Here is a 27,244-nt window from a genome sequence, read left to right as displayed (position 1 = left end):
TCAGGAAGGTTTTGATCACTCAAATGCATAGAAAATTCAACCAATGTTTTCTAGTACTTACTTATTTTCTCTTTTTATATTCAGGTTTCTTATACATTTGTAGTTTATCCTTGTGAATAATTAGAGAAAAAAACAATTTTATCATTTTCCATGTGACTATATGCAAATACTACTTATTAAAATGTCTGTTTTTCCCCAAGTGAATTTTATTGTATCCCAAATGTCCAGTGCAGTTGGTTCTGTTCCTGGATGGTCTATTCTGTCCCACGATCTTTATGTACCTCGGGCTTCCATGATGGTAGAAGTTTTCGTTATACAGTTTGCCTTCCCCTCCTCCTTCCCGCTTCATTGCTCTTATTTTTCTTGCTTTCGTCCCTATTCTTGACTGTTGTTTTGAATCGACTATATTCAACTTGACTTGTTTTTAAAGATCCACATATATTCATTCCCTCGCCAAGTTAAATGTCCCCAGTTTCTTAAACATTTAGCACGTGCTGTCCAGGCTATTCATGATCCTAATCTTTTCCACAAGTCATTGAACCTTAAAAAGTGGAATCCAGGAATGAAGCCATTGGTGTAGGAGAAATAATGACATGATAGGGTGAAACTTTTAAAAAGTAGTGTCATTCAGAAGTAGAGGTCAGTTAGGGGAGAATCAGCACAGGAATGGAGTGAGCAGGGAAGGAACACCCATTTGGAGCAGTGGTCCTTCCCAAGGGAGCAGGAGAGGTGTCTCCTCTCCTGTCTGGACCTTCGGGGCAGGTACTTGGTGTCTCAGCACGTTGTGACAGAGAGTTCTGCCCTGGGAGGGCCTGGGAGGCCTGACTTTCTACTTTTCCCCCTTACGTTAGATGCCAAGCTGTTTTGGGGGCGCTCTAAACCGCGTGTCCTATCCTAGTTCCGGGGTCAGATGAGCTTCTTTCCTCCCCGCGTCCCTTGACTTGGACTCTTCCCTTGGGATCTGCTGGCGCTCTCCCCCGCCCGAATCCTAGTTGGTTCTTCCCGCTCCCGCCCCTCCCCTCCCCTCTCTTCCCCTCTCGCTCCGCCCCGCACCTCCGGGCCTTTCCCTCCCAGTCCCGCCACAGGCACAGCGCACTGCGGTCCGCCCCGCCGCTCTGGCTCAAGATGCGTTTTGCAGGTGTAGGGCGGGAAGTGCCAGCGGCGCGTGAAGGCGAGGGTCATTCCCAGTACCCGCCCCCCGGGCTGCATCCTTCGCAAGAAGGGAATGGCGGAAGAGGTCTGAGTCCTATGCCGTTCAGCAGGGAAGCATGCCTCCGCTCAGCTGTCCGTGCACAATGAACTCAGTACCTGCCGCCGTGCCTTCTGTCGCCGCTTCTCCCGGGCACCCCGAGCTTCTGGGACCCCTGACGGTGCTCTACGCAGCCCTCGTAGGGAGGGACCCCGCTGTGGCCGGCGGGTGGCTGAGTGGTGAGCGGAGTGGCTGCACTGACTGACGGCGACGGGGAAATGGAGCGTGTCAGGCCCGGGCAGGCAGCACCGAGCTGTATTGCTAAGCGAGCCGGTGAGTGCACTGGACGCTCTCCTCATTGCACTTTGTAACGCAGTACTGAGAGGTGGCAAGCCCCTCGCTAGGTTCCCAAATGCAGCTGACGTCACAGTAGGTCTTGTCCCTCTGGAGACTGTTGGGAGGTGGGGCCAGAATGAGAGTCCTCTGGACACTTGAGGAGGGCGGTGTGGAGTAGAGGAGCGAAGGCTGGTGTTTGATAGGCTCGCTTTGAGCGCACATTTAGAGTTAGACATGGACTTTCATAGAAGGAAGTTAGATTCCTCATATACTTAAGTTTTTGTCTTTCGTAATTTTTTTTACTCATATAGACCGGGTTGTCTGTGGGAGAAGTATCATACGGAAGGATTCTAGCCAGGTGGTGGACAATATGATGTCGGCAGGGCCTATTCCAAATGGAAATAGATGCTCAATTTAAAGTATTTAAACACTGCGGGCAAACAAGAAATATGACACTGCCAGGATCCTGTCTCCCGAAGAAGCTATTGGAGAATTTTGAGGAGGTAGTTTTCAGATGATGGTGGTGGTTTTGGAACTGACATGATGAATCTTTGTGACTGTTTTGTTATGAATATAAGGTTTCTCATTGCTTCTGACTTGTCTATTTCAGCTAGTTGCCACATTGCCCAATGGTGCTCGGCCTGGGCCTGATTTTTATGGACTGCAGTGGAAGCCTGTGCTTCTCACTGTCTTCTTGGGAATTGTTTCATTTGCCATTTTCTTCTGGAGAACTATTCTTATTGTGAGTAAATTCACTTCCTTCTACCTTAGCACATAAATGCATGGGGTATTCTGTAATCACTGCCCCTCCCCTTTTCAGTTTACTAACTTAAACACAAATTAGTTGTCACACTTTATAAAATAATTTAGTGTAATCTTTGTGTTGGTAAAGATTTAAGATAACCTGAAAAATCTGAAGAAGAAAACTTCAATTTATATGTTCCTATCAAAACCTAAAGATTAAGAATTAGGTAGGTACAGTGGGAAGAACTGGTAATTCTTTTTTTTTTTTTTTTTTTTTTTTTTTACTTACTACTCCTTTACTTATAGTCTCCCAGGTAATGGGAGCCAAGACCCAGGAGGAACTTCCTCTGTGATGAACAGGATGGAGTGAAGTTAGGGGAGCCATTTTCTCAGGGAATCTAACATAAGAACTATACAGGGAACCACTCCCACACAGCACCATACATTCTGGGACAAAACTCCAAGACTGCCAGTTCCTAGAAGTCAGGCCTCTGTGTCCCATGGCTCAATCTCTTTTGATTCTGCTAGATAAGCATGACTCCCCACAGTTAGCCAGTACTAAACAAGAACTGGTAATGCTTACAGCCATTCTGACCAGTAGTTTCATGTGTATCAGAGTCTTCAAGTGAGATAAAAGATGGGATAGGTTATATAAATATCATTTTATGTAGCATAATATGTCTAGTAATCTCTCCTAAAGAAATAACCAACTATGCTTTAATGATTTTTGGTAAGGGTTTTCAGTGGAACTGTGTGTTAGATTGAAAACTTAGCACAACTTATTCCATTACAGAGGTCTTTTTAAGTTCTCATATGTTCGTATAATGGAATAGTATGCAGCTTTATATATTTCAAAGACTTTGAGGCACAGAAAATGCTCACAATTTAATGTGAAATAGAAAAAAAAGCAAAAACTAAGATTTCAATGTTGATGAACTATATGTTATATAAACACATACACAAGAAAAAAATGCTGCAGAGGAATATAGCAAAATGATGAAAAGCAGATGAGGTAATTTTTCAGTCTTTTATATATGCATTTCCCAGATTTTGTCATTCAATCATATGTTAAGAAAATAGCTTTTTATTTGGAAGTATAGATTATATGTTGTCCAGAGACATATTATTACATTTTTTGTTCCTTAGTCTTTCTTTTTCTAAGCAAAATTTGTGTATGTATGTGTGTACATACATACGCATATACGTATGCGTATGTATACATGTATATATGCTTAAACATACGTAGGTTTGTACTGTAGGTCATTCTGCTTGATAAGTAACTTAACATAATCAGAGGAAAATTATTTTAGGTATGTGAACTTTGCATGAAAAGCCATCAGTTGAAACTCAACAGTTAAAGTGGCCAGAAACATTGGCCGCAAATCTTTCCAAATCTTAGTATTCCTTTTCTGATTACTTGATCATTTCGGACATTCCATTGTTAATACAAGTTTCCTCTCCTTGTACAATTGAGTATAAAAGCACTTAAAAAGAAATGCCTTCTTAAAAAGAAGAATCCTTTGCATGGATTCCTCTGAGGACTTTTCTAATCTCATTGAACTGGTTCTCAGCTAAAAGGAGAAAGGAGGATAGAAAGGTAAAGAGAAAAGGGAGAAATGAAAACATTTTATATTTCTCTCTTGGTTCTTTCAAGAACCCTGGCACCTGTTTCTATTTTCACTAGGTTAGGTAGGATCTGGGTCTTAACTGCTGCTCCTCAGTCTCAGCATTTGACTTTGGAGTTTTGGTCCCTGCCTTAGATGCCTGCTTTTTGCTACTTCACATTTTCCCCTGCTGTCATTTTGGGTGAAAGCTTACTCTCTGATTAGTAAGCCTATGACATTAGAGAAATGTCCATTTCTTTCTATATTGGAGTTTTCTGAATGTATTTTCCTATAACAAGATTATTCTAGTGGTATTTTCAGGTGTACAGTATTACCAAGATACCATGGATGATCTGTGGATACATCTGAGTATCCCAACACCATTTATAACATTGAGAAGGAGAAATATATGCTAATTTACAAAGAAATTTAGTGCAGTTTTGAAAGAATGATTGCTTAGGTTTTATTATGTGACAGTTCATTGCCGTCTTTGGGAAATGGTTCAGGTTTTGCTCTTTCCAGAAGATGTTAACTGTCATTTCTCTTGTTGCTTGTGTATTTTCTTCCAGCAATCTTTTTTTTTTTTTAAGAATTCTTACCGTTATTTTTAGTGGTTTTCAGAAATAGGTGATGTAGCCTCTTAGATTATTTCTAAATTCAGCCAATAGCCAAATTGAAATTGGAGTTCTAAGATGTTTTTTGGTGAGTGAAAGCAGCACGTGTTGGTTGGGGGATTGTGGCTCAGTGATAGAAGCCCTTGCTTAGCCTGTGCGACGCACTGGGTTCGATTCTCAGCATATAAAGAAATGAATAAAATAAAGGTCCATCGACATCTAAGAAAATAAACAAGTGGCATATCTTTAATTTTGTTTCCTCAGAGTTCTTTGAACAGTCATTGTTCCTAGACTTTATCCTGGCTGTTTAGAATTATCAAATAAACAATTTTGAGTAAGTGAAGCATTAGTGTACTTTTCTGAAAATAGTAGCCATTTCTATTATTAAAGGTAAGTTCTCAAATCGTTAAGATTGGAATAGATATATATTCACTGCAGCATAGGACACATACCTTAGTATTTCTATATGACAGAGGCTAATGAAATGCTTATTCTCCTTTACTTATTTTTTAATCCAGAACCAGACAGTTATTTTATTCTCATTTGGTTTTGATTGTGTTTCTTTTAAGCAGATGCATGACACCAAATTTAATCTTTTTTTCTCTCTCTTTTAGGTCAAAGAAACAGTATATCAAGGTAAATTTTTAGCCTTCTTCTGTAACTTTTAGTAACCCTTTGTATTTGTGTTTGATGTGTGTTTTATATATGTTAGAAGTAGATAGTAATTGTTGATGTTTCCTATTTTTTTAACTCCTAAAAATTTTAGTATTCCTAGTTTGCTAACTTGGATAATAGAGTAGATGTTGATGGAACCAACTGAGATAGCAGATGAGGAAGAACAAATTGTGGGAAGAACATGATTAGTTTTAAATTGAGGCATATTCACTTTGAATATTGATGTAATGCAGATGTAGTACATTTGAACAGTATTTTGTGCTAATGATTTAATCATACATTCAATCATTGACTCAAGTAGATAAAGAATGGTAATGTGAGTCAGTATGCTTTCATTTTATTTTTCTTTGCCAAAAATTTATACAAATTTGAAATGATTCCATTTTCTGAAAAGAAAGTGTTTTAAGAAGTGAGGGGAAGAAGAAGTGAAAAAAAAAAAAAGAAGTGAGAAATATCAAACTACATTTTACTGTATTTCTCATCTTTGAAATGAGCTTCAATTGAAATATCATCATTCTTATATTTTTCTTAAATTTTAATAGTGTTTCCCACCCTTATTGCTATTAATTATAGATTGCTTTTTAAGGGCATAATAGTTATGCAAAGAAGTATTTCCTCATAATGCCAGATAACATGTCTTCGCTTTCGGTCGATTTAACTGAATTTCATTTAGTGATTGTAATAATCTGAACCTCCCCCCCTTTTAGTTACTGAACAGCAAATTTCTGAAAAGTTAAAGAACATGAAGAAAGAAAATGAAGAACTAGTGCAAACAGTGTCAAATTTTGAACAGAAGGTAGAATTATTTTTCTAGTTTATTACCCCTTGATTCCAGCTTGAATCATTTCCACCTGTTTTATAGTTTTGAGATATTTTTAAATCATTTTAAAATGTTTGTTTCATTCTGGAAGGGGTCACTTACCTGGAAGTAAGTTTTAGTAAGACTATAACATGTATCTTTTAATTGTGAATACTTTATTTTACATAGATCAAGGAATCAAAGAAACATGTCCAAGAAATCAAAAAACAAAATATGGTCCTCTCCGACGCAGGAATGAAATATAAGGTACAAATCCCTTGTTTTATGGGAGTTACATTGTAAACTCAAAAGTCAATGTAATGACTAACTATTAATCTTGACATCTGTTTTCCTAGGATAAAATTAAGCTACTTGAAGAAAATAATGAGATTCTTGAGGACAGAGCAAAAAGTCTTCATGTTGTGTTAGAATCTGAGAGAGAACAGAATGTCAACAATGAGGACTTGGTAAGAGTTTTGGTGACTAAGTGTTAGTGTGCTTTGGATTTTGAAGTATTTTGTAAAATGGGTTAAGTTGGACTTTCCCCATGGTGTTAAGTAAAGTCAGATTAGAAGTCAGGGAAGTTGAACCTCCTTCTGCCCATTTTGTGGAACTTTTCAGTACTGATCCAAGAAATTATTTTTTTATTTGTGTCCTCAATCCTGGATAATTTTCATATTGCTTTGCTCTGACCTCTGAAACATGCAGGAACTATTGCCCCATCGAAGAGTGTTTGTATATTGTTTTGTTTTACAGCATCTTATGTTTTAAAACTTTTTACTTTAGAATAGTTCTATAATTACATAAAAGTTGCAAAGATAGTCAAGAGTGTTCTGAAATATCCCCCCCAAGGTAAGCTTGATCACCCAGCTGAGGTAGTGTTCACCAGATTTCTCCACTGGGATTCTTCCAATCCCTTGCCTATTCTTTGGAAGTTACTATGTACAGTCCATAGTGAAAGTGTGAAGAGTTAAGGGCTAAGGATACAGCTGATGGTAGAACACTTGCCTAGCACGCAGAAGGCCCAGGATTCAATCCCAGGTACTGCAAAGAGTGAAGAGTTCTGTTCCACTTCCTTGAGGAGCAAATGTCTTTATAGTTTTTTGGAATTCTTCTGTATGTGAGATCTGTCTATTCTCCCTTAGATTCTATCATTTTTACTTCAGGCAAGAGAGCTTTAACATGATCTTGGGAAATCTTTTTTCTCCATCACTAGAAAAAAATTCCTACTTTGAACTGGTGTACTTAAAAGAGTAACTAATTTTCTGTACATTTAAAACTTTTATTTCCTCATTTCATTTTCATTTTCTCTACTTTGACCTTTTTGTCTGGTTACCTGAAATGTAAGGGGGTGGGCTGAAATACATTTTGTCTTGTTTATCTTTTTTAGCATATATGTATATTTCTATCAGTATTTCTACTGAAATCCTCATGCAAATTTTGTGTTCTATTTTCACCGGGCAGATAATAGAAAAGAAGAACTCTGTAGAGAAGTTAAAGGCTGTTATTTCAATGATTGCTTCAGAATTTTCCCAGGTAAACTTGCCAACACCTGCTACAGGATATTAATACAACGTATTAGTTTGGTTGAAGATCAAAAATTTAAGGTGTGCTAAAATGTGCAACAAATGAGAACTACATGATGTCTGGTTTGGGAAAGTGTTACTTTGTTTTTTTCTGAGGAATAAATTCACTAACTGTGGTGTTTTGCATTAGGTTCAAATTGCTCTTCATGAAGCTAAGCTTAGTGAATACAAGGTGAAATGTGAGTGCCATCGGGTTCAGGAAGAAAATGATCGGCTTAAGAAGAAGAAAGAGCAGGTAAAGAAAAATTGATGTCATACATAATGTATGCTAGGGAAGTGAATATTATTGCCTTGTATCTTGGATTTGTTTGTAAGGTAAGGAATTATTCATGCAAGACCTTTTGTTAGATGTGCAAATTTAAACCATTCTCCCCAAATGGAGTGCATATATGCATTCTCCATGTGTTTGAAATTTTCTATTCCTTACAGCTTATTTCAGTCCTTAGAGTGTTGGTTTTTTCTTCTCAAACATCAATCAATTATTAACTTGATAGCCTCAAAGAAACTTCTTCACGCAGAAAATTAAGTATTTTATAACCCTTTTTTGAGTAGTTACTTCTTCGCGGGCCAAGGGAAGGTTATATGATAAGGAGTCTGAATTCAGGAACCTGTCACATATGCCCATCCATTCCTACTGGAAGGAAGTGATTTGAATTGGCAGCAATTTTCTGGGGAATGTAATCAACAGGGTCAACTTCCTTGACAGCTCTGACGTTCTTACTGCAGCTCTGAGGGTTGGGGCCACTCTTCCCTCTTCCTTAAGTGAGGTCTCAACCCTGAATGACAGGCTACCAAGGGAGGTATGGCTTTCTATTTCCCTGTCTAAATCTTGTGATCCTGATGTCTCCAGGGCAAAACCCCACCCTAACCCATAGGAATTCACATGTTTTGACTTTTCAGTTGCAGCAGGAAATCCAAGACTGGAGTGAATCACATGCTGAGCTCAGTGAGCAAATAAAATCATTTGAGAAGTCCCAGAGAGATTTAGAAGTAGCTCTTACTCAGAAAGATGAGAATATTAATGTAAGTTTATTCTCCAAATACATGCTTGGTGTTGGGAATTTTCCTGAATGCTTCCGAATTAAAATTGAGAGACTCTTCCAACCTCTTACTTCTTTTCTAGGCTTTGACTAATTATATTACACAGCTGAATCGGATAGAGCTTGAATCGGAATGTGAGGGTCAAAATGAAGGAGGAGGTGAGTCAGATGAACCAGGCAATGGAGAAGTAGGAGGTAAGATTGGTCTCAGGGAGGTTGCATTCTTGTTTGCTTTCCTGTCTTTAAATAGACAGATGCCACTTCTCAGCTGACTGAATTTCTTCTTAAGCTCTGTGCAGAAGTGTAGGTGATTCTTCCTGGATCCATAGAAATGTCTGTTGCATTGGCAGAGGTGGTTTGCTGGGGTGTAGTGTAGCAATAGGCATGTGAAGAATAGGCATGTGAAGTTCCCATTGAGAACTAGGTAAGTAGAGTGCAGAGCAACAGTCATGTCTTCAACCTCTGAGTATTGAACATTGTACAGTAAGAGACACTTGTTTCTCAACTTTATGGAAGTGATATTTGATTTTGATACTCATCATCTCTATGTCTCTGTGGTTTTAAGGCCCATGGCAGTTTTAAGAGTAGTGAGGTGTTTGGAGCCTTAAACTAAGGTTGTGAGAACAGAGGCTAGAGGCTATAAGGAAGCTAGAGGGAGGGGTAGCAGTGTTTACTGATGTGGAAAATATTTCCAGATGTTCTCTCCCAAGTTGGATATAGCTTGCATAGAGTGTTTTACACCACACCTGTTGGTAGATTCAAGGATAAAGTAGAGGATTGAATCTTTCTAAATAAGACACTTACTTGTGCAGGAGACAGTTCTGTGTGAGAAGAAAGGCTTTTATGTTACAAGAGTAACACAGATAACATTTTTATTGGACAAACTAGGAATTCATTTTTTTTTTCTTAAATCTAAGCTTGCAATTCTCTTTAGAGTCAATGAATTTACTCATTTGACTCAGTCGTTCAATGGTTCAATTGATTTTTTCCTTTCAGTGTTTGAATGTGGTCATTGTTGAGTTTGGGGATGTTGAGAGAATATAGAGTTAAAACAAGGAAATGAAAAGCAGTTAACATCTTTTGTTTTTCAGGTGATCAGAGTGAGAATGTGAAATATCGAGTTAAGCAACTGATGGACGTCTCTTGGGTATAGTTCTTTTTTAGAGTCCCATAGTGCCTGTGAATGCTTCCTGTGCCTCACTATTAAGAGTATGTCTCTCTTCTGTAAATTTTAGATGGAAACTGCAGTATCAGTAGTTGAAGAGGATCTAAAACGTTTACAAGTGAAGCTAAGAGGCTCGATGAATGTAAAGTGTAACCTAGAAGGTGGGTTCTTCTGGAGATGAAATTGCCATATGCTGGGTAACCTCAAAATCTTATGGAAAGATAAAGAATGGCTTTTTACTCTTTTGCTTCTCATTTTTCTTAGCACTGACCCTCAAACAAGTTCTCAAGTCCTTGTACACATATAAAGATCAGTTGTTTTATGTTTTAACAGACCAAATAAAGAAATTAGAAGATGACCGCAATTCACTCCAATCCGCTAAAGCCGGGCTGCAAGATGAGTGCAAAACTCTGAGTCAGAAAGTGGACATTTTAAATGAACTGTACCAGCAGGAGGAGATGGCTCTGCATAGGTAAGGTTTTCATTGTTTGTTATTGCTATCACTCTGTGACCTCATACAGATGATTTTATCTTTTTGAAAGAATATTTATAGTTTCTTCCAGTTGCAATTAATAGAGGTTTTTTTTTTTTTTCCTTTGTGGTTTGTGTGCATTTACTGGCATTCTTTTTTCCATCTAACCGATTGTCAGATTCATATGAAGTGGGAGTGGCTACCTGGTACTAACAGTTACTGATGTGGAAATACCTGTCTTTTGAAGATCCAGATGCTTCCTCCGATCCCACCATTATTTCAGTTTCCTTTCATTGTGATCAGTCATGTAATTCTAATATGTTTTGAACTTATATTTCTAACTGTTGACCTTTAAAATCCTGAGTGATTTTGATGTCATTTTTCAGAATGAAAACTTCTAAAAGGAATAAAATTTACTTATTGTAGGTATTATTGAAGTAAGTTTTGGACTCGAATATCTCAGCTGTTCACACTAAACAATTGACCTGGGATGAGGACCTTAGCAGTTCTGATTACAGAAGTGCTCATTTTTAGTATTTATTTATATATTAATCTTCTGAAATATACATGTCACGGAGGTAGTTTTCTTTGGAAAGATATAATTTGGCAGTTCATTTGAAGTTTTTATCCACAAAAATATTTGAATTCTCTAATAATAGGTTGTTTGTGTCAGATTTTGTATTTGCTACTATATTTTATTCTTCGTCATATATATAGCAGTCTTAGTCTTGTGAAGCAGAGACAGACCTTACACACCTAACTCTTTTTAGGTGTTTTTGACTTCTACTGCCTAATGCCATTAAACATTGAAACCTTACCCTTAACTTTTCTAATTCGTTCTCCAAGCAACCTGTTTAGAATCTCAAAATTTTGTTCTAAATGCTTGGCCAGCTTCAGAGAAACATTTCTTATTTCATCACTTGTTTTTCTTTAAAGAACACCTTTTTTCTCTGCCCCTACTAGTAATTGGAATGACCTAAATGGTAGTTGACTTTCTTTGTGATGCAGTTGAATGTAGCACTCTTTTCTTCAATTCCTGCAAAATCCATTCAGTCCCGCTCTGTGGTTTGTACTCTGTTACTCATCCCCATCCTTAATGTCAGCCTTAATTGTGTGAGATTCCTTTTTCTAATGGATCTTGGCCACATACACATATCTTCCCTGCCTTATCAACTCTGATCCCTTCAAACACATTCTGTGTATTCTTCTCAAGGTGGTTTGATTGTTCTTTGTGCTCTCAGGCTAGTTCATTGATCATTGGAAACAAAATTGTCTCTCCTCTTCCTCAAGACTCAGTTTTTTCCACATTCCTTCTTAAGGCAGAGTCAGGGGGAAGTTATTCTATTCCTTTAGTCATCATTTATATTTGTTTCCCTTTAAAATGTCGGCGGACCTTTATTTTATTCATTTCTCTATATGTGGTGCTGACAATCGAGTCCAGTACCTCACACATGCTAAGGCAAGCACTTTAGCACTGAGCCACAATCCCAGCCGAGTCATCATTTATATCTTAAACAGTGAGCTCCTTTCTTCTTTAGCACTTTACAAGGTAACTAGGATATTACAGACCCTCAAAATATTTGCTGAAGAATTCATGAGCAGTTATAAAAGACTACATAACCCCCTTTTCTATTTGGTTACTATAATTCTTCTAATTTTCCTTCTGATTCATGAAAAATTAGGTTTCAAGTTACTTATCTTTTGAATTGGAACTATGGCTAAAGCAGTGCAAGGATAGCAGAAAGTATTTTTTAAACCGTTCAATGTGTCTACCTTTGTTATAGAGATGAATGTCTTGATTTTCATGACCAAAATTAAAACTTGTTGTCAGTAGATAATATCCTGATTATGGGTTAGTTTGGATTCTTTTTGTGGTTGATAAATATTGTCAGAACTCAGATTTGCCTTTTTGCTTAATCACACTTCTTTTGAAATTGGTGTCTAAAGTGTGAAAAAGTTCTGTGGTGAATTGTATGGTTAGAAGACATGTTCAGAAAAACTTTCTCTCTGACTGACTCTATCTTGGTACCAGTCTTGGATTGGAAAACAAATTCCTGCATGACAAAGGTGTACTTAGCCATGGCAGAAATGATAAAGAATTCTCCCCTGCTCTATCCTGATATGTTTGTGTTAGGTTGATCAGTCCTGACTTTCCACTTAGAAGTAAAGTGAGTTTTCATCATCTTGAGCCTAGGAGACTTGCCCTTGGGGCACATATTGTTTTTACATTTGTTTTATTTACTGGTAATTAGAGAATTAAGAGCAGAAGTTAGAAAATGTAAGTGATTTGCCAGGTTTGATTTCCTAAATTGCAGGTTTGAATTCCTTCCTATTTTATAATCCTAAGCATTTTGGAGAAGGGTGGGAAGTGACATTTGAATAGAGCAGTCATAGACACTCCTAGGGGAAAAGAGAAAGTTTGACTTGAAAACTGGTTTTATTTTTAGGAAACTGAGTCGAGAAGAGTGTGAGAGACAAGAAAGAGCACAGCGGCTGTCAGCTGCAGATGAAAAGGCAATTTTGGCTGCACAGGAAGTTAAAACTTACAAGTGAGTTCAATGTCTAATGAACTCTAGCGTTAGCTTTCTTTTGAATCTGATTTGACATGATGTAGAAGAGCACAGAAGTATAAGTAATGAGAGGATATGAATACATTCAATTCACACAGAAGAAAAATAAATTTCAATTGAAGAAATGAAAAATGTTAACCAAAGTTGACTTATACCCAAATGCTGGCAGACCATATGGGAACTTGGTTCATGCAAACAGTTCTGAGGGTTTTGTATGTTGGAGTAATTCTTTAAGAAAGCAGTTTGCTATGCAGTGTTTTAAAACTATTAATGTGACATTTGTGAAATCTTCTATGGATATAATTTTAAAAAAGAAAAGTTTTAAGGAAGAAGATACTTGTAGCAAAATTATTTGAGAGCACTTTGATGAACAGTTAAGGAAATTATAATTTATCAATTCAGAATCTCTCACAGTTAAGGTAGAAAGCAATTAGATAGTATTAGGTTTTATTGATTGATTGATTGATTGATTGTACCTGGGGATTGGACCCAGGGACGCTTTACCACTGAGCTATATCCCCAGACCTTTCTTTACTTTGAGACAGGGTCTAATTTGCATAGATTCTCACTAAATTGCTGAGGCTGGCCTCAAACTTGTGTTCCTCTGCCTCAGTCTCCCAAGTCCCTGGGATTACAGGTGTGTGCCATTGCACCTGCGTGTAATGTTAATTTTGATGTCACATGATTGGTATAACTAGATAAAGTGTGTTTTTTATGTATGATGAAGTCTTTAAAAGTATAGGTGACAGAGTAAAGGGAACATGGTCAGATTGTTTCAGACTTTATTCAATTGTTTTGACTAATAAAACCAAGTATGATTTTTAGGCGGAGAATTGAAGAAATGGAGGAAGAAATACAGAAAGCAGAGCGCTCATTTAAGAATCAGGTAGTGAATTAATACTGTTGTGTAGTTGCAGAATTTTTTGATATCTAATGCAGACCATTTTAGGCTAGTATAATGAGTCCCTAAACATTTTTTTTTTTAATGTGTTTTCTTTTTCAGATTGCCACTCATGAGAAGAAAGCTCATGATAACTGGGTAAGACTTTTTCCCCCTTTTCTTATTTTGTGTATAGCCTACACAACCGAATTTGAATATTTCTTTTTCTAATAGCTCAAAGCCCATGCAGCGGAAAGAGCTATAGCTGAAGAGAGAAGGGAAGCTGCTAATTTGAGACACAAGTATGTGATTTTGATACCTTCCTGTATGTTTTATAGTGTTTTAAGATAATGATAGATGGTATCTAAGAAGGAGTAGATTACTGTTTCACATTTAAGTCCATTCTTTCTCAATATTCAAGATTACTGGAAATGACCCAAAAGATGGCATTGGGGCAAGATGAACCTGTGATTCTAAAACCAATGGCGGGAAGAGCAAAGACAAAAAACCCTCCCCCGAGAGGTAGGGGGCACTTTTTAAGGGGAGGTAGACTATTTCTTGGTGCAGAATGTATGTAAATTTCTTTTTATTTTTGTGTGTTATGGTTATGAAATAATCTGAATGACTTGCTAAAGGGCGGGCCATGTAAAGGCTGCTTTTAAGTGGAAACAAGGCATTGTTGTCCTTAGGTCCACTGAGCAAGAGTGGGTCTTTTGGCCCATCCCCTGTGAGTGCTGGAGAACGTTCCCCTCCACTGATAGGAGAGCCAGCTCGGAGACCTGTCTCTGCCACTCTGAATGGAAGAGATATGGGTAGAGGTGAATTTGGTGAGCATTCACATGTTGCTTTGTAATAAACTGTTTCAACGGTTTTTTTCTCCCCTTTTGAGTATTCTATTGAAAACATTATAGAATGTGGGCCTATACATATATAGAAGAAGATTCCTTATTTTGTCTTATCGGATAAATAGTGTGCTGTAAAATCTGCTGTAGAACAGAAAACTTTTTTTTTTCCTGGAGATCCCTGTATTATTATTTTTTTCTTTCCAATGTTACACTCTGAATTGTAAGCCTTTATCTTTAAATTAACTCTCTATGGCGTTCCTTTTTCAAATATCCTAAAAGTAGCCTTAAAACTCTATGCAGCATTATATTTCTCTTGTCAGTATAATAATGTGAAATACTGAGTCTTATTTCCAATTTTAAATATGTCTATAGTATTGGTAAGTTGGAAGTCAGGTTATACAGACTGAAGAAAAGAAGCCTACATACTTCAAGTCTATAGCTTGAAGTTCAGCACCAGCACTTTTAATGTGCAGGGCTTCATGCTGGTCTTTCAATCCAAGGCATTTCTTTTTTTACTTAAGTCTCTGCATAAATCGTGACTTATGTATTGGGCAACCAGTCTTTAATGTTGCTTTCTAGTTATTGCTGAACCCTGACCTGCCCACAATTGGCTTCTTTCTTCTGCAAAATACATGCAAGGGCTCTGTTCTTTCTTTCCCAAGGGTCAATGGATGGACCTTTTCCTCATCCTCGATGGTCTTCTGAAGCATCTGGGAAACGCTTTGCCTCTGGTAAGGGGCCAAGTCATTTCAAAGACTCTAGGATTATGGATACAGGATATTTATTCTTTTCACGTTGGAATGATTCTAAATTCATTCTCTGACTTCAAACAGACCCGGAACGTGGTCCAGCTCCCGTGAACAGCAGCTCCAGGAGCTCTTCTCCAGCCAAGGTGATGGATGAGGGCAAGGTAAATTCTACAGGCATTGTGAATCATGAGGTCATGCAGGATATTAGCTTTCCTACAGCACTTGCTCTTTACATCATCCCTGTTTGTGTTCTATTTGTGCTACTGCATTTGTTTTTTGAAAAACAAACCATTCCCCATGAACCCAAGACCCCCTCAGTTCCCACTGTTACTTCTTTGGCTGAGCATCCAATAGCAGTAAGTACTTAGAGGTTGAGGCCTGAAGGGGGCTTCTATTCTGTGTATTTCTGGGAAGCATATGAGGAACATGACTTTGACCTTGTTTCCCTTAAACTGCATGCAGTACTGAACGTACTTTTCTCCTTAACTTGGGAGTGTTGGTGAAGTGTGTGTAACCATCATTAACTTCAGAATGTGAAAAGTCATCACTCCAACTTCACATTGTAATTTGTGTTGAATGTTCTAAGGAAAAGTAAATTCATTATACATTACATAATTCATCATTATTATCCTTAGGAGTATGCTGTTTAGGAGTTCCTCCATTTGTACAGTAGGAGGCAAACCTGATTCGGGTGATTTAAATTAGATGGGTAACAGATTTTCTGGAATGGAAATAGTGTTTCAGTGAATAATGCTAATGTGAAATGACCTGTTGAGCCAGTCCCAAGCAATAGACTCTTTTTTTCACGTGAGTGCATTGTTTCATAACTTGTGTAGCTGTTATATCTGGTAGGTCTTCTGCTGCTCTGTATTAAAATAAAAATTTAATTGCTTAGTTTCCAACCCACTTCTTCTAGGAAATAGTCATTATCTCATATGGTGTACTGTAAATGAAAGTAAATATGAAAGCTTTGTTTTTCTAATTTGTGTATATAGTATCGTGTTGGAAAATACTTGCGAATTCTTGTATGTCTATATCAGGAATATACATTTTTTGAGAAATCTTTTTATCTAAGGGCACCTTAGATAAGACCCCAAACCCCTTCTCAGTTGAAGACTTTAAAGAGAGTAGAGACCCTTTGATAGAGAGGAGTAGAGGTGGGAGGAGCATAGCTTAGAGGCAAACCTGGGATTGAGTTCAAGCCAGGCCTTTTACATGCACTGAGACCTTCAGCAAATTTGCCTCAGTTCCCACTTAGTTAAAATAAGATGCTAAAAGTTCTGGCAATTTGAATGATATACGAAAGGCTTGCCGAAGATACTCTGAATAATAGCTATTATTACATGCATAGAGAATGGAGTTTTCATTATGTTCGGTACGTTCTTAATATGCAAGTCTTGAGCTTTTGTGATGAAAGAGCTGTGGTGGGGGAGGGGCTCCCTTTGAAATCGGCTGTAGTGTATAGAGCATGACGTACTGGTCAGAAGTCACCTGTTAATACCTTCTGCCAGTCTTCTTGCCTTTCCCTTTCCCGTGCAGATATAATCAGTAACACACACTGCTCGCTCTTGCAGCATCCTTCTAACCTCTGTCAGCTGCCGATGGGAACGTGAGGGAGTGGTAGAGTTTTGTTGCACTGATGGTGCTCTCTGGACAGGTGCCTGTCCTGGGTTTTGGCGTTTACCTGGTTGTTACTTTGTCTTAATATACGGGAACTTTAAAACTAACTGCTCTGAAATCTTAAATTACAGGTTAATATGGCTACCAAAGGGCCCCCTCATTTCCCAGAGGTATCTCTGATGGTCTCGCCTGTGGTAGGACCCCTACCAGCACCTGTTCGATATGGACTGCCACCTCGGCCACTTCCTGGGCCACTTCCTTGGCCACTTCAACTCGTTGGGCCTTTTGGACCTCCACCATTTGGTATGATGATCTGAACACTACTGATTGACCTGTAAATCATATTCATCTTTTCTTTCTATTCCTTGCTAAAGCAGTTGCTATCTCTGGGCTTTACAGTGCAGGAACAAAGGTGACTTAGTACATTTTAGCTTTTCCTCCAGTTTCTTGGGTCACATGGGGCAGGCACTAAATAATCTTATACCTAGATAGGCAGTAGCTCTCTCTCATAGACCAGGAAAGCGGCTATGTACAGGAAAACCAGAAAAATTACTTGTGCAGATGTTTGTTGGAAATCAGTTGCTATGTACTGTCGCTCCCGCCAGCAAGAACGACCCGGAGACGTGATGGGTGGCAAACTTCCTTATTAACAGCAGATTCTTCTTTCTTCTTCCTCTTTTGGGAAGTTATTGTCACTTATATAGGTTATATCAACTAATTAGAATATTCATGATATGTGGGGAGAAGATAGACGTATATGGGTATAACTTGAAGCACCTAAGAATCACGCAAGAATCATGCAGAGGCCCTGACCAATTACTGAGACTTCCTCAAGGTGAAAGTTAGTTGTATACGTGCAGAATAGCAGTTTTTCAACCTGCACTGGCAGCTTGCCAGGCGCCATCTTGGCCAGGCTCCACCTAGGGCCAGGGGTCCGGCCGAAACCCCGACAGTTCCCCCTTTTTTCTTTTAAAAGAAAAGCTCGGGACCAAGCCTGTCTTAGGCGGAGTGGTCAACTACCGTCCTTACCCGTCATCGGATAACTGTAGAGCATGCTACAGCTCCTGTCTTAGGTCGGTACGGAGTCACCGCCTTCCTTACCCATCTGGTCAATGGTCCAGCCTCGTGAGCCATACTTGTGGGGAGCTGCCGGCCTCTAGGGCAGCCATGGCCTGATGGAAGATGATACGATCTCTCGCTTGACTCTGGCGCACACGCATGATAGTGCGTGAGAGGAAGATAACAGTAATGATCATAAGCATGCATAATGCTCCCGTACCAGCCCACTGCTTAATAAAACTGAAAGAAGAGGATAACCAATTTAGCACTTCAGACATTGGAGCTACATCAACTCTAGTAGCATTAAGGCTAACAATTTGAGATCTAAGAATAGCTGTAAGATTATCAAATTCATAAGACCAGTTGGAACGTAGCTGAACAGACAAGATTCTAGACAAATTTGCTGCATAGCTGAAGTTATGGTAAGCTACAGGTGTAACGCACAGTCCCGCCAGATGATAAATACATCCCACATTTAGCAGTTCCTGTAAGATGTCCATTTGTTCCTGAAGCAAGTCCACTCGCTGGTTCACTAAAAGAATCCCTGCTTTTAAGTGTTGATCCACTGTCTGCTGAGTAGATAAGGCAGTAGCAGTCTGTTGAACCACCTTATTGATTGTGGCTGCAGATTGTACAGACGTAGTTAAGGCTACAGCTGCCGCAGTGGCTGCTGCCGCTGATGCAACTATGGCGGTAATGACTGCTGCGGTGATTCCAAAGTCCCTCTTATTTCTGGAAAGCAATACTGGCAATTCATCATCTGTAACATAGACTGGGACTGGTAGGAAGGTAGGAACACACATTAAGTCTGCCAGCAGGAACCTAGAAGCATTTTAACATTGAGAGATAGCACAAATCTGAAGTACAATTGAAGAGAAGCAGTTGTTTTGTTACATAGTTGAACTGTTCCTCCTAAGAGACTAAAAAGAGGTTGTAAGTTAGTTTATTCCGTGGAAACACACAAACTGAGCCGCAGCTCCAGTAAAGCACCGAGTTACCCTTATTACCCAGAGTTAAAAAACCCCAAACAAAGAGACAAAGAGAAAGTTTATCTTTAGGGGACCTGAAGGTCTCCTCTATTCCCCCTTTTTGTTTATAAAGAGCATTTTTGAGGGTGAGATGTGTATGTTCGACAATACTTTGTTTTTGTGGGTTATAAGGTACATCTGTGGTTAGAGTTATTTTAATTTTAGTGAGGAATTGGTTCTTACCAATTTTAGTTTTTAAAGAAAAATTTAGACTTTATAATGTAGTACAATCTTTAACAGTTGCTTAACCATAATTGTATAAACCCCTATTTTTAAGACAATTGTTCTAAAGGATAAAACTTAATAGACACAAAGTTAAGAGTAAATTAGTGTTTCTAAGAAATCCTTGTCATTTTACCATGTCATTTTACCATATAGATTAAACTTTGGCTTATATCAGAACATTAGTATTTTACCTTAGGAAAAACCTTAAATAGCTTTAGCTGTTTTACATACATACAACCAACTTAGTTACACACAGACTTGTTGAAACTTGTCCTTTGTTACACACAGACTTTCTTACCCAGAAACATTTCCTTTTACCTTTTACTAAATATATTTCTATACCCAAAACCTTTTATTTATTTATTTATTTATTTTTTATCTGTTGACACCTTTTTGTTCACATTTTGAAACAACTCTTATGAAATTTCTGAATTTAGATAAATCACCCTATTTTAATAAGATTAAATATTTTGTTGTTTATAGTACTCTTAATTGAAACACAGTTGAAACTTTTGGGACCCTTTATATATAGAATTCCACTTGTTAGGACATAACTTCTAATAACCTTGTTTTTAGTTTAGTGATGACACAAAGTAAGTTTAAACCCTTTTTATTTACCAACCTATGAAAACACCAATAATGTTTAAGTATGATACCCCATGTAATTTAAGAAGTTAAAAGTACTTGATGTTATTTAACAATTAGCATTTCAACTTTGTAAATTAACCAGACGTCTCTACAAACACATTTGAGTAATCCCATACATGTTAACTCCAATTTATTTATTTTATAAAAACCAAGATATCAGACAAGTGTCCTGAACAGGATCTGCTGCCTCTTTCCTGTTGAAGAAAAGTCCTAGAAGCAATTGATATTAGACATATTATTAACATCAATATTTTATTAGCTTAACCACCTAGAGTTGTGAGTTATTTTTTAAAGACATTTTACTTTCATTAGTTTACCCAATTTAAATTGAACCTTTTTAAATCACGTGAATAAAAGTATTTGGATCCATTTTTAAATTTTAATTTTAAGAGCGCTCAGTTTTGACAAAACATGACATTAGACAGCACAACATAACACATAACACAAAATCAAAGGCCTTGTAACTTTATAGGTAAATGTTCATTGCAATGAAACAGCTGTTTAAAAACTTCAGTTGAATAAAAAATAGAACTGATCAAAAAGAAAAAAAATCATTAACCTAGGTATGCAGGATCAAAATTATGAGCTCAAAAGTACAGCATTAAAGAAAAAAACAAAACAAAACAAGAGTCCTGAAGAATAAGTTAGTTTTTTGTAGCGGCCCAGGAGTTTAAAACGGACACTTTTTTTCTTCTTTTCTTCTTATCTTTAGGTTACCCCCCTTTTCTCCTTGAGACGCTGTAGTTACATTCCAATGTGGCAGAGGGAGGGAGGATCACCCAGGACTTTTTAACCCTTTTTTTCCTGGTTGAGAAATCAGGTTAGGTTTGAATGCAGAAAATCACAAAACATTATTTTTTATTACTTTTAAGGAATGGAGCTGCTGAGCTCTCTGCCTAGGGGCACCCTCCCCTAAACTGATTTTTCTCTTTGTGCTCTGTTTGTGGTTTTATTTGTACTTTCTCCTTTTTTTTTTTTTTTTCCACTGCGCCACTGCATATTTTTGTAAGCTCAACTCTTGTAAAGCCTTTTGTAACGCCTTTTTTTTGTCTTCTAGCTGCTGTCCTATGCCCTCCAATTCCCTTAATGTCTGTTGACTAATTGAACCAGCTTGAGAACACTTTGTTTCTTTACTAATTTTATTTAACTCCATCTCTGAGAGTCCCTCTTCGCTCTCATCAGAATCTGACTGAGCTGCTAACAGAGCCCTTTTGTGACTCTTCTTTTACCTTTTCTAATACTTCCTCTCCCTGCGCAACTGCCTTTTGTAAAGCCTCCCGAGGGAACGCAAACAAGTTCTGACTAATGACCAAACTGCTAACGTCCCTGGGAGCGTTACCGGACAGCGCTTTAAATCTTCCCCCAGGTGTTCCCACTGTGGGATAGTTAACAATCCTTCTTCCAGAAACCAAGGTGAAATCTCCTCTACCTGCTTTAAAAATGCCCAAGCAGTTTGTCTTTAAGGAAGTGCCGTTAGCTTTAAGAATTTCTTTCAAGGGACCTTCCATTCTACATCTAGCAACCTCGTTCCCCATTTTTTGAGGAAACTTTAACCTCTCGTTCCTAGGAACTTTATCGCAATCACAATATTCTCGTCTCTAGGAAACTTCCCTGTCCACTGACAGATCTGGGTGCACACTTTCACGGATCGTTGCTCACCTCACTCACCTCTCCGCGGCACGTAAGATTCCCGGGGCTTCAGCACCACTTGTCGCTCTCCGCCAGCAAGAACGACCCGGAGACGTGATGGGTGGCAAACTTCTTTATTAACAGCAGATTCTTCTTCTTCTTTTTGGGAAGTTATTGTCACTTATATAGGTTATATCAACTAATTAGAATATTCATGATATGTGGGGAGAAGATAGACGTATATGGGTATAACTTGAAGCACCTAAGAATCACGCAAGAATCATGCAGAGGCCCTGACCAATTACTGAGACTTCCTCAAGGTGAAATTAGTTGTATACGTGCAGAATAGCAGTTTTTCAACCGCACTGGCAGCTTGCCAGGCGCCATCTTGGCCAGGCTCCACCTAGGGCCAGGGGTCCGGCCGAAACCCCGACAATGTACTGCAATGGATGGAAAGTTGGATGAGACGGACAGTGTCACAGATATGTACAGCCTACAAGATAAAGTCGTAACCACCCATGATAGAAGCATAAGCAATAGGTTACAGAATATAGCAAAGGAAAAGTCAAACCCTTCTCACCTTGAGAAAATTCAGAGAGAAGTGTTAAGGAGGATTTAACACTGACCTCATAAATGTTGCTGAGTTGAATTAGGTGGCTGTGGAAGGCCTTTTCCAGCAGGGCATGCACCTTGATTCTGATGGCATGTATAAGGTTCATGCTGAAATACACCATGAATTTTTAATTGATACAGTAGTAGAGAGTGGCATTTCCTTTTATCAAAATTTGTTTGATGCAATGAAGTTCTTATTTCATATTCTATCCTCTTGTCATCATATATAGTACTTCCAAATAAAGATGGAGGTCTTTTGAGGTAGAAATAATTCTGCCATTATGTGGTGGGGATACAAAAGTGACAAGCCTGGAGCTAAGTAGAACCATGCTTAAATCCTTCCTATGTTGCTTCATGGCTGGTTGGCCATAGGCTGAAAGCTAAATTTATTCAAGCTCACTTTGCCTCTCCTGTCAAGGCAGGATGTCACCACTTGATTTTCTAGGCTTGGGAATAATGATGAGAAACTATATTAACATACTTGAAATCATCCTCATTTATACATTTGTGGATATTTACTTAACTTCCTTTTTATTTTCCAGGTTCTGGTGTGCATCCACCACTATGCTTCAGAGAATATGCACCAGGCGTTCCACCTGGAAAACGGGATCTGCCTCTTGACCCTTGGGCATTTTTACCAGGACCCACACCACTTAGACCTTTAGGTTCATTTGGTCTGAGAGAGTACTTTATTCCTGGTACCCAAATAACACCCCCAAACCATGGTCCCCAAGACTACTCACCATCACCTGCTGCAAGAGACTTGACACCTTCAGGCTCTAGAGATGAGCCTTCATCTGCCTCTCAGAGCAGTAGCCAGGACTGTTCACAGGCTTTAAAAGAGCCTGTAACTGTGACCTCTGACACTTAGTCAGAATGTGGACTATGCACTCTTCATTGTGTAAAGGGATTATTGGCTTTGAAATCCAAAAGTCTTAAGGGTTTATTTTTAGAAGTAAGCTGCCTTGGCAGTCTGCATTTTTGAGCCAAAAAATTCTAAAGTATTATTCCCCTTTTAAATAATGGTCACCACTTAATCTAATGTAGCCTTCCAACTTTGAAGTGTGCAATAAGGAATACCCATGTTTTAGTTAATGTAGCATTTATAATTGCTAAATGATTTAGAATGTCATAAAACATGAACATTTCTTGTGGAAATGCTTTAAGAACATGTATTTCCATTCTCCTATTTTGAGTGCAGTCCAGTTGATAGAAAGCAATGGTTGTTCACAAGCTTGATGATTCTGTCTTAATATCTGGTCATAGATTGTTATTCTTCAAATGTTCACTCAACTTATTTCCTAAACTTATTTCCCTTCTTGCTGAAGTTCTTTGTAGTGATAGTAAATACAAAATTGTTTATTAATATTCCTCAAGTGTCTTGATTCATTGGATTGTCATGAGGCTTGTGCCATTTGGAAAGCATGTAAACTCAGAGTCAGAAGTGAAGACAGTGACTTGGCAGCACACTCCCTGTTGCTCACTGGTAAGGAAGCTGGCACTTGTTCATCTGTGGACTCTACAAGGGATTTCTTTTACTCCTGAGAAGTCTGTGGTTCTATTCATAGCACATTCATGTGCTTTTTTCCAACCCTCACTGCCTATCTGAGAATGAGTTTACATTAGCAGCAAGGATTGTTCTACCTCAAGTTCTACTGCATTTGCCGTTATTGCCTTAAGGGTGTATAACAGCAAAATCAAAGTGATATGTCATGTCTATAAAAAATAAGGGCATTTCTTTATTAAAATGTACAGTCTCTTCTTCCCATACCTTGCCACTGATTTTCAAGAAATATGACCAAAAAAATTACAATAGTATAATCCTATGAGAAAGAATGATGGAAACTCTAAGGCTCCTGAATTGTCTTCAATCAGTAACTATGGGCTGAATTAAGTCCTTTTTTTTGTTAGATACTATTTTACAATGAATATTTGAACACTGCTACTTTCACTGAAAACTCCATTAAGGCCCAGAATCTGGAATTGTACCATATTTAAAGTCCTGAACCTGTAACTACTATCTTTAAAACGATACTTCTAAGAACTAGTTCTCCAGAGCTGTACTATCAATTATAGTCACTTTTATAGCACATTTAAAGATTTAGATGAAATTTACATTCTAAAAGGCTGGTACTTTTGTTTACTGCCAGGCTACATTCTTCCATTCTTTAAGTCCTAGGAAGTAATGGGATTATTGAAACCTAGGGCATGACATGTCAATGTTCTGTTGAATTCACTAAAGAGTATTCTGAAAAGGGAGCAAAAGCTTCAGCGTGAAACAAAATCTCTTTATCCTAAAACTACTGAAGACAGTAGTTTAGAAAGACAGAATCCCTGAAAGAAGATAATCAGAATACAAAAGGAATTCATGAGTCCTCCAGGAGGAATTCAATCTACATGACTTCCATTTAATAACAAGAACAGAAGCAGCTGTATATAATAGGAAAACTTCATCTTCATGTAATAGCATATGCCATTTTTAACCATGTAAAAATAAAATTGAAGTCACAAAGACCAATTTTGAGCGTATCTCTTAACCTCCTAAGGACATAAGGCAATGCTGCAGTTAATATAATTTCTAATTTATTTTCATACTGGGGATTGAACTCGGTTTTCAACCACTGAGTCACGTCCCCAGCCCCATTTTGTATTTTATTTGGACAGGGTCTCACTGAGTTGTTTAGGGCCTTGCTTTTGTTCAGGCTGGCTTATAACTCATGATCTTCTTGTCTCAACATCCGGAGTCCCTGGGATTACAAGTGTGTGCCACTGTACAGGGCTAATGTAACTTCTAATTTAAAAATCACATTTAAGTAAAGGTGAAACCAGGTAGGAAGATAATAAAACAGGAAAGGTAAATTTATTTTTTATTCAAAACAAAAACAACAGTATTTTTACCTTTAAAACCTTTTTTTTTGTATTTATTCGGTTAGTAAGATGGAAAGCATTTTATGTAGTTTATCTGAGTAGTTCTGAACCCACCCATAGTTGCCTCCCCTTACATCCATCTGAGTGTAGCACTTCTGTAGCAAAGCCCAAAGTAGCTGCCCATATACAGATGGTGTAGAGAATACTGTCCCTTGATTCAATCAAACTTTTCTGTCTCAAAAGTGATGAGTTTCAGAACTCCTCTTCTGCTCATTGTTTCTGGGTGTAGTTGCTAAGATTATTTCATTGGTGAAGCAGTAGTGTTTTAGCCTGAAAGTAATATGACTGCAGTTATAGTTATTATTCAGCAGCTCATTTTAGTCCCCCCCAATGGAAAGTGAATTTAAATAACTTGGGAGATATGGAGTGTTTTGTGTGATCTGATTCAAGACAATCACTTGTTTTTGTTTGTTTTGTCATTTCATGCAGGCCTGAATTAAAACTAAGCTATTCATAATGTTCAATTTAAACTTCTTTAATTCTGAAGAAATATATTCATTTAAACCATGCTTATGTGAAGGATGCTAGATGCTTCTTCATATAAATTATCACTCTCATATTCATGTGTTATTGTCTATGAGAAAAGAGAAAGAACATTTTTTCAGTTTTGCTACATTTTAATAGTAGGTTTGAAAGGAGTATTTTGTAGATATCCTCAGCAATATCAAACAAAAAGGTACTGAGTACTCCACAGGGTACAGAGTGCTGCCAAGCACCTTGGAAAGTCTAGATGACATGGAAAAGATGGCGTTCTTGTCCCTTGAGAAGTTTACAGTCTGGAGATTTGACAACTCCAGAGTTTTAGTTGAATGAACATTTTATTAAGGCAAACTCTTCATTTCCTAGAAGTATTGTAGATGGAATTATTTTAGCATTTGAAATTAACCCAACCAAGATGAGAGACAAGACTAAATGTGGTTGAGAATTCTTTCAGGCTCAGAGTTTTTATTAACATTCACTTAGTAAACAGAATTGATCTAGTAGACAACTGAAAATAAAGACTAGATCTCTTGAAGTGCACAGGCTAAAACAACTGTTACTTGTTTTAAAAAGCAAACATTGGCTGGTATGACTAGGGTTTACACTAGTTGAAAAATAGACCAAGTATTGACACTGCAATCCCCTTGTGCATTGTTCATGTAAAAGAGTGAATGTTAAAATATGTGGGTGCTACATCTAACCCACAAAAGCCCCTCTAAATCTTAATGTACTGTGTATCAAATATACACCTCATGTACTATGAAAGTTTTACTTATGTCTCATGAGGAAGTCAAAAGTAATGCAAAAAATCCAATTATAATAGGCTAATGACCTGCATAATTTCATAGGGATGAATCTCAATAGATCTAAATAGGAAGTAAATGTAATCCTATCAACCTATGTTAAGAAAATAGAATATCTTTCCAGATTTTGCATAGTCATCAGTTTAAAAATGAGGATTCACAATCTGTCAGAAAATCAGCAGTCATTCCTGCAGTGTCTCATTAGCATCTGACCCACTCATTTTTAGATGACATGATTTAGAAGACATAAACCCATGAAAAAATTTGCAATTATTCTGACATGGTTTCAATGTTAACCCAAAAATCATTATTGGAAAGAATAGCAACGTGACATAGAAGAACAACTAATCAGCATGACTAAAATTGTGTTCACTTCAGGAAAACAATATGGTTATCTGGAAAATATCACAGCTACAACCTGGGGAACACTCCCATTTGGGATACTGATCTGGCCAAGGCACACTATTTCTAAGCGGTACTAGCAGATCAGGGTGAGTTTAGGTCACCTGTAGGGAACAGCCTATAAGACAGACCGTAACTGGTCCAATTCTCTTCAAAGCATTATCTGGTACTATGCTACCCAATTCAAAGTTTGAAGTTAATTCAAATGAAAGAGCATATTGGAGCAAAAGTGAGCAAATGTGTAAACTCCAGCGCATTCTTATTGTTGTATTAAGTTGGAAGATGAGCATACCTACCACAGCAGTACTGTTCCAGGAAGCAGGGTAGGAATAGTGGTAAATTGGAAAACACTATTAATTGCACAAGTTATAGAAAAGCACAATCATGTTTCAAAATAAACAATAAGCCTGTATCCAAAGGAGTCATATACATACAGCTGGACTTAGTTTGTGGTACTGCTTTGCAATGGACTCACTGGCCTATGATATGACTCACTTTCTGCCTCTTGAAGGGTCAATATGCTATACAGAGCTATGATGTTT

At 37.9% G+C, this 27,244-nt stretch overlaps 1 protein-coding gene across 6 annotated transcripts; it reads left to right on the top strand.

The window, feature by feature from the left end:
• Nucleotides 1-1,074: 1,074 nt before the first annotated feature.
• Nucleotides 1,075-23,459, top strand: LOC124961046 (transport and Golgi organization protein 1 homolog). 6 transcript variants are annotated; one of them, XM_047519771.1, is made up of 24 exons: nt 1,075-1,406; nt 2,136-2,267; nt 5,102-5,123; nt 5,870-5,958; nt 6,151-6,228; nt 6,318-6,428; nt 7,426-7,497; nt 7,678-7,782; nt 8,448-8,570; nt 8,671-8,782; nt 9,679-9,734; nt 9,823-9,913; nt 10,086-10,224; nt 12,672-12,773; nt 13,620-13,680; nt 13,798-13,833; nt 13,909-13,976; nt 14,096-14,196; nt 14,364-14,501; nt 15,182-15,250; nt 15,353-15,425; nt 15,549-15,624; nt 17,020-17,191; nt 22,632-23,459. In XM_047519771.1, the coding sequence occupies exons 1-24, from the start codon at nt 1,269-1,271 to the stop codon at nt 22,958-22,960; spliced, it is 2,493 nt and encodes an 830-aa protein (XP_047375727.1). In that variant the 5' UTR covers nt 1,075-1,268; the 3' UTR covers nt 22,961-23,459. The 6 variants fall into 6 exon arrangements, with proteins under 6 accessions (XP_047375727.1, XP_047375723.1, XP_047375722.1 ...); XM_047519767.1 differs by lacking the exon at nt 15,549-15,624 and adding an exon at nt 1,837-2,028 and having other exon boundaries at nt 1,075-1,522; nt 8,671-8,746; nt 15,353-15,429; XM_047519766.1 differs by lacking the exon at nt 15,549-15,624 and adding an exon at nt 1,837-2,028 and having other exon boundaries at nt 1,075-1,522; nt 15,353-15,429.
• The last annotated feature ends 3,785 nt before the right edge of the window (nt 23,460-27,244 follow it).

This window comes from Sciurus carolinensis, chromosome 12 (genome assembly GCF_902686445.1).
Source record: "Sciurus carolinensis chromosome 12, mSciCar1.2, whole genome shotgun sequence".
In the NCBI taxonomy this organism is placed as follows: domain Eukaryota; kingdom Metazoa; phylum Chordata; class Mammalia; order Rodentia; family Sciuridae; genus Sciurus; species Sciurus carolinensis.
This window is presented reverse-complemented; position numbering and strand designations above follow the sequence as displayed.

Coding starts and splice junctions, on each gene's coding strand:
- LOC124961046 (XM_047519771.1), top strand. CDS start 1,269: ATGCCTCCGCTCAGCTGTCCGTGCACAATGAACTCAGTACCTGCCGCC. Junction 7,783..8,447: donor TTAAGAAGAAGAAAGAGCAG/GTAAAGAAAAAT, acceptor TTGACTTTTCAG/TTGCAGCAGGAAATCCAAGA. Junction 13,977..14,095: donor GCTGCTAATTTGAGACACAA/GTATGTGATTTT, acceptor TCAATATTCAAG/ATTACTGGAAATGACCCAAA.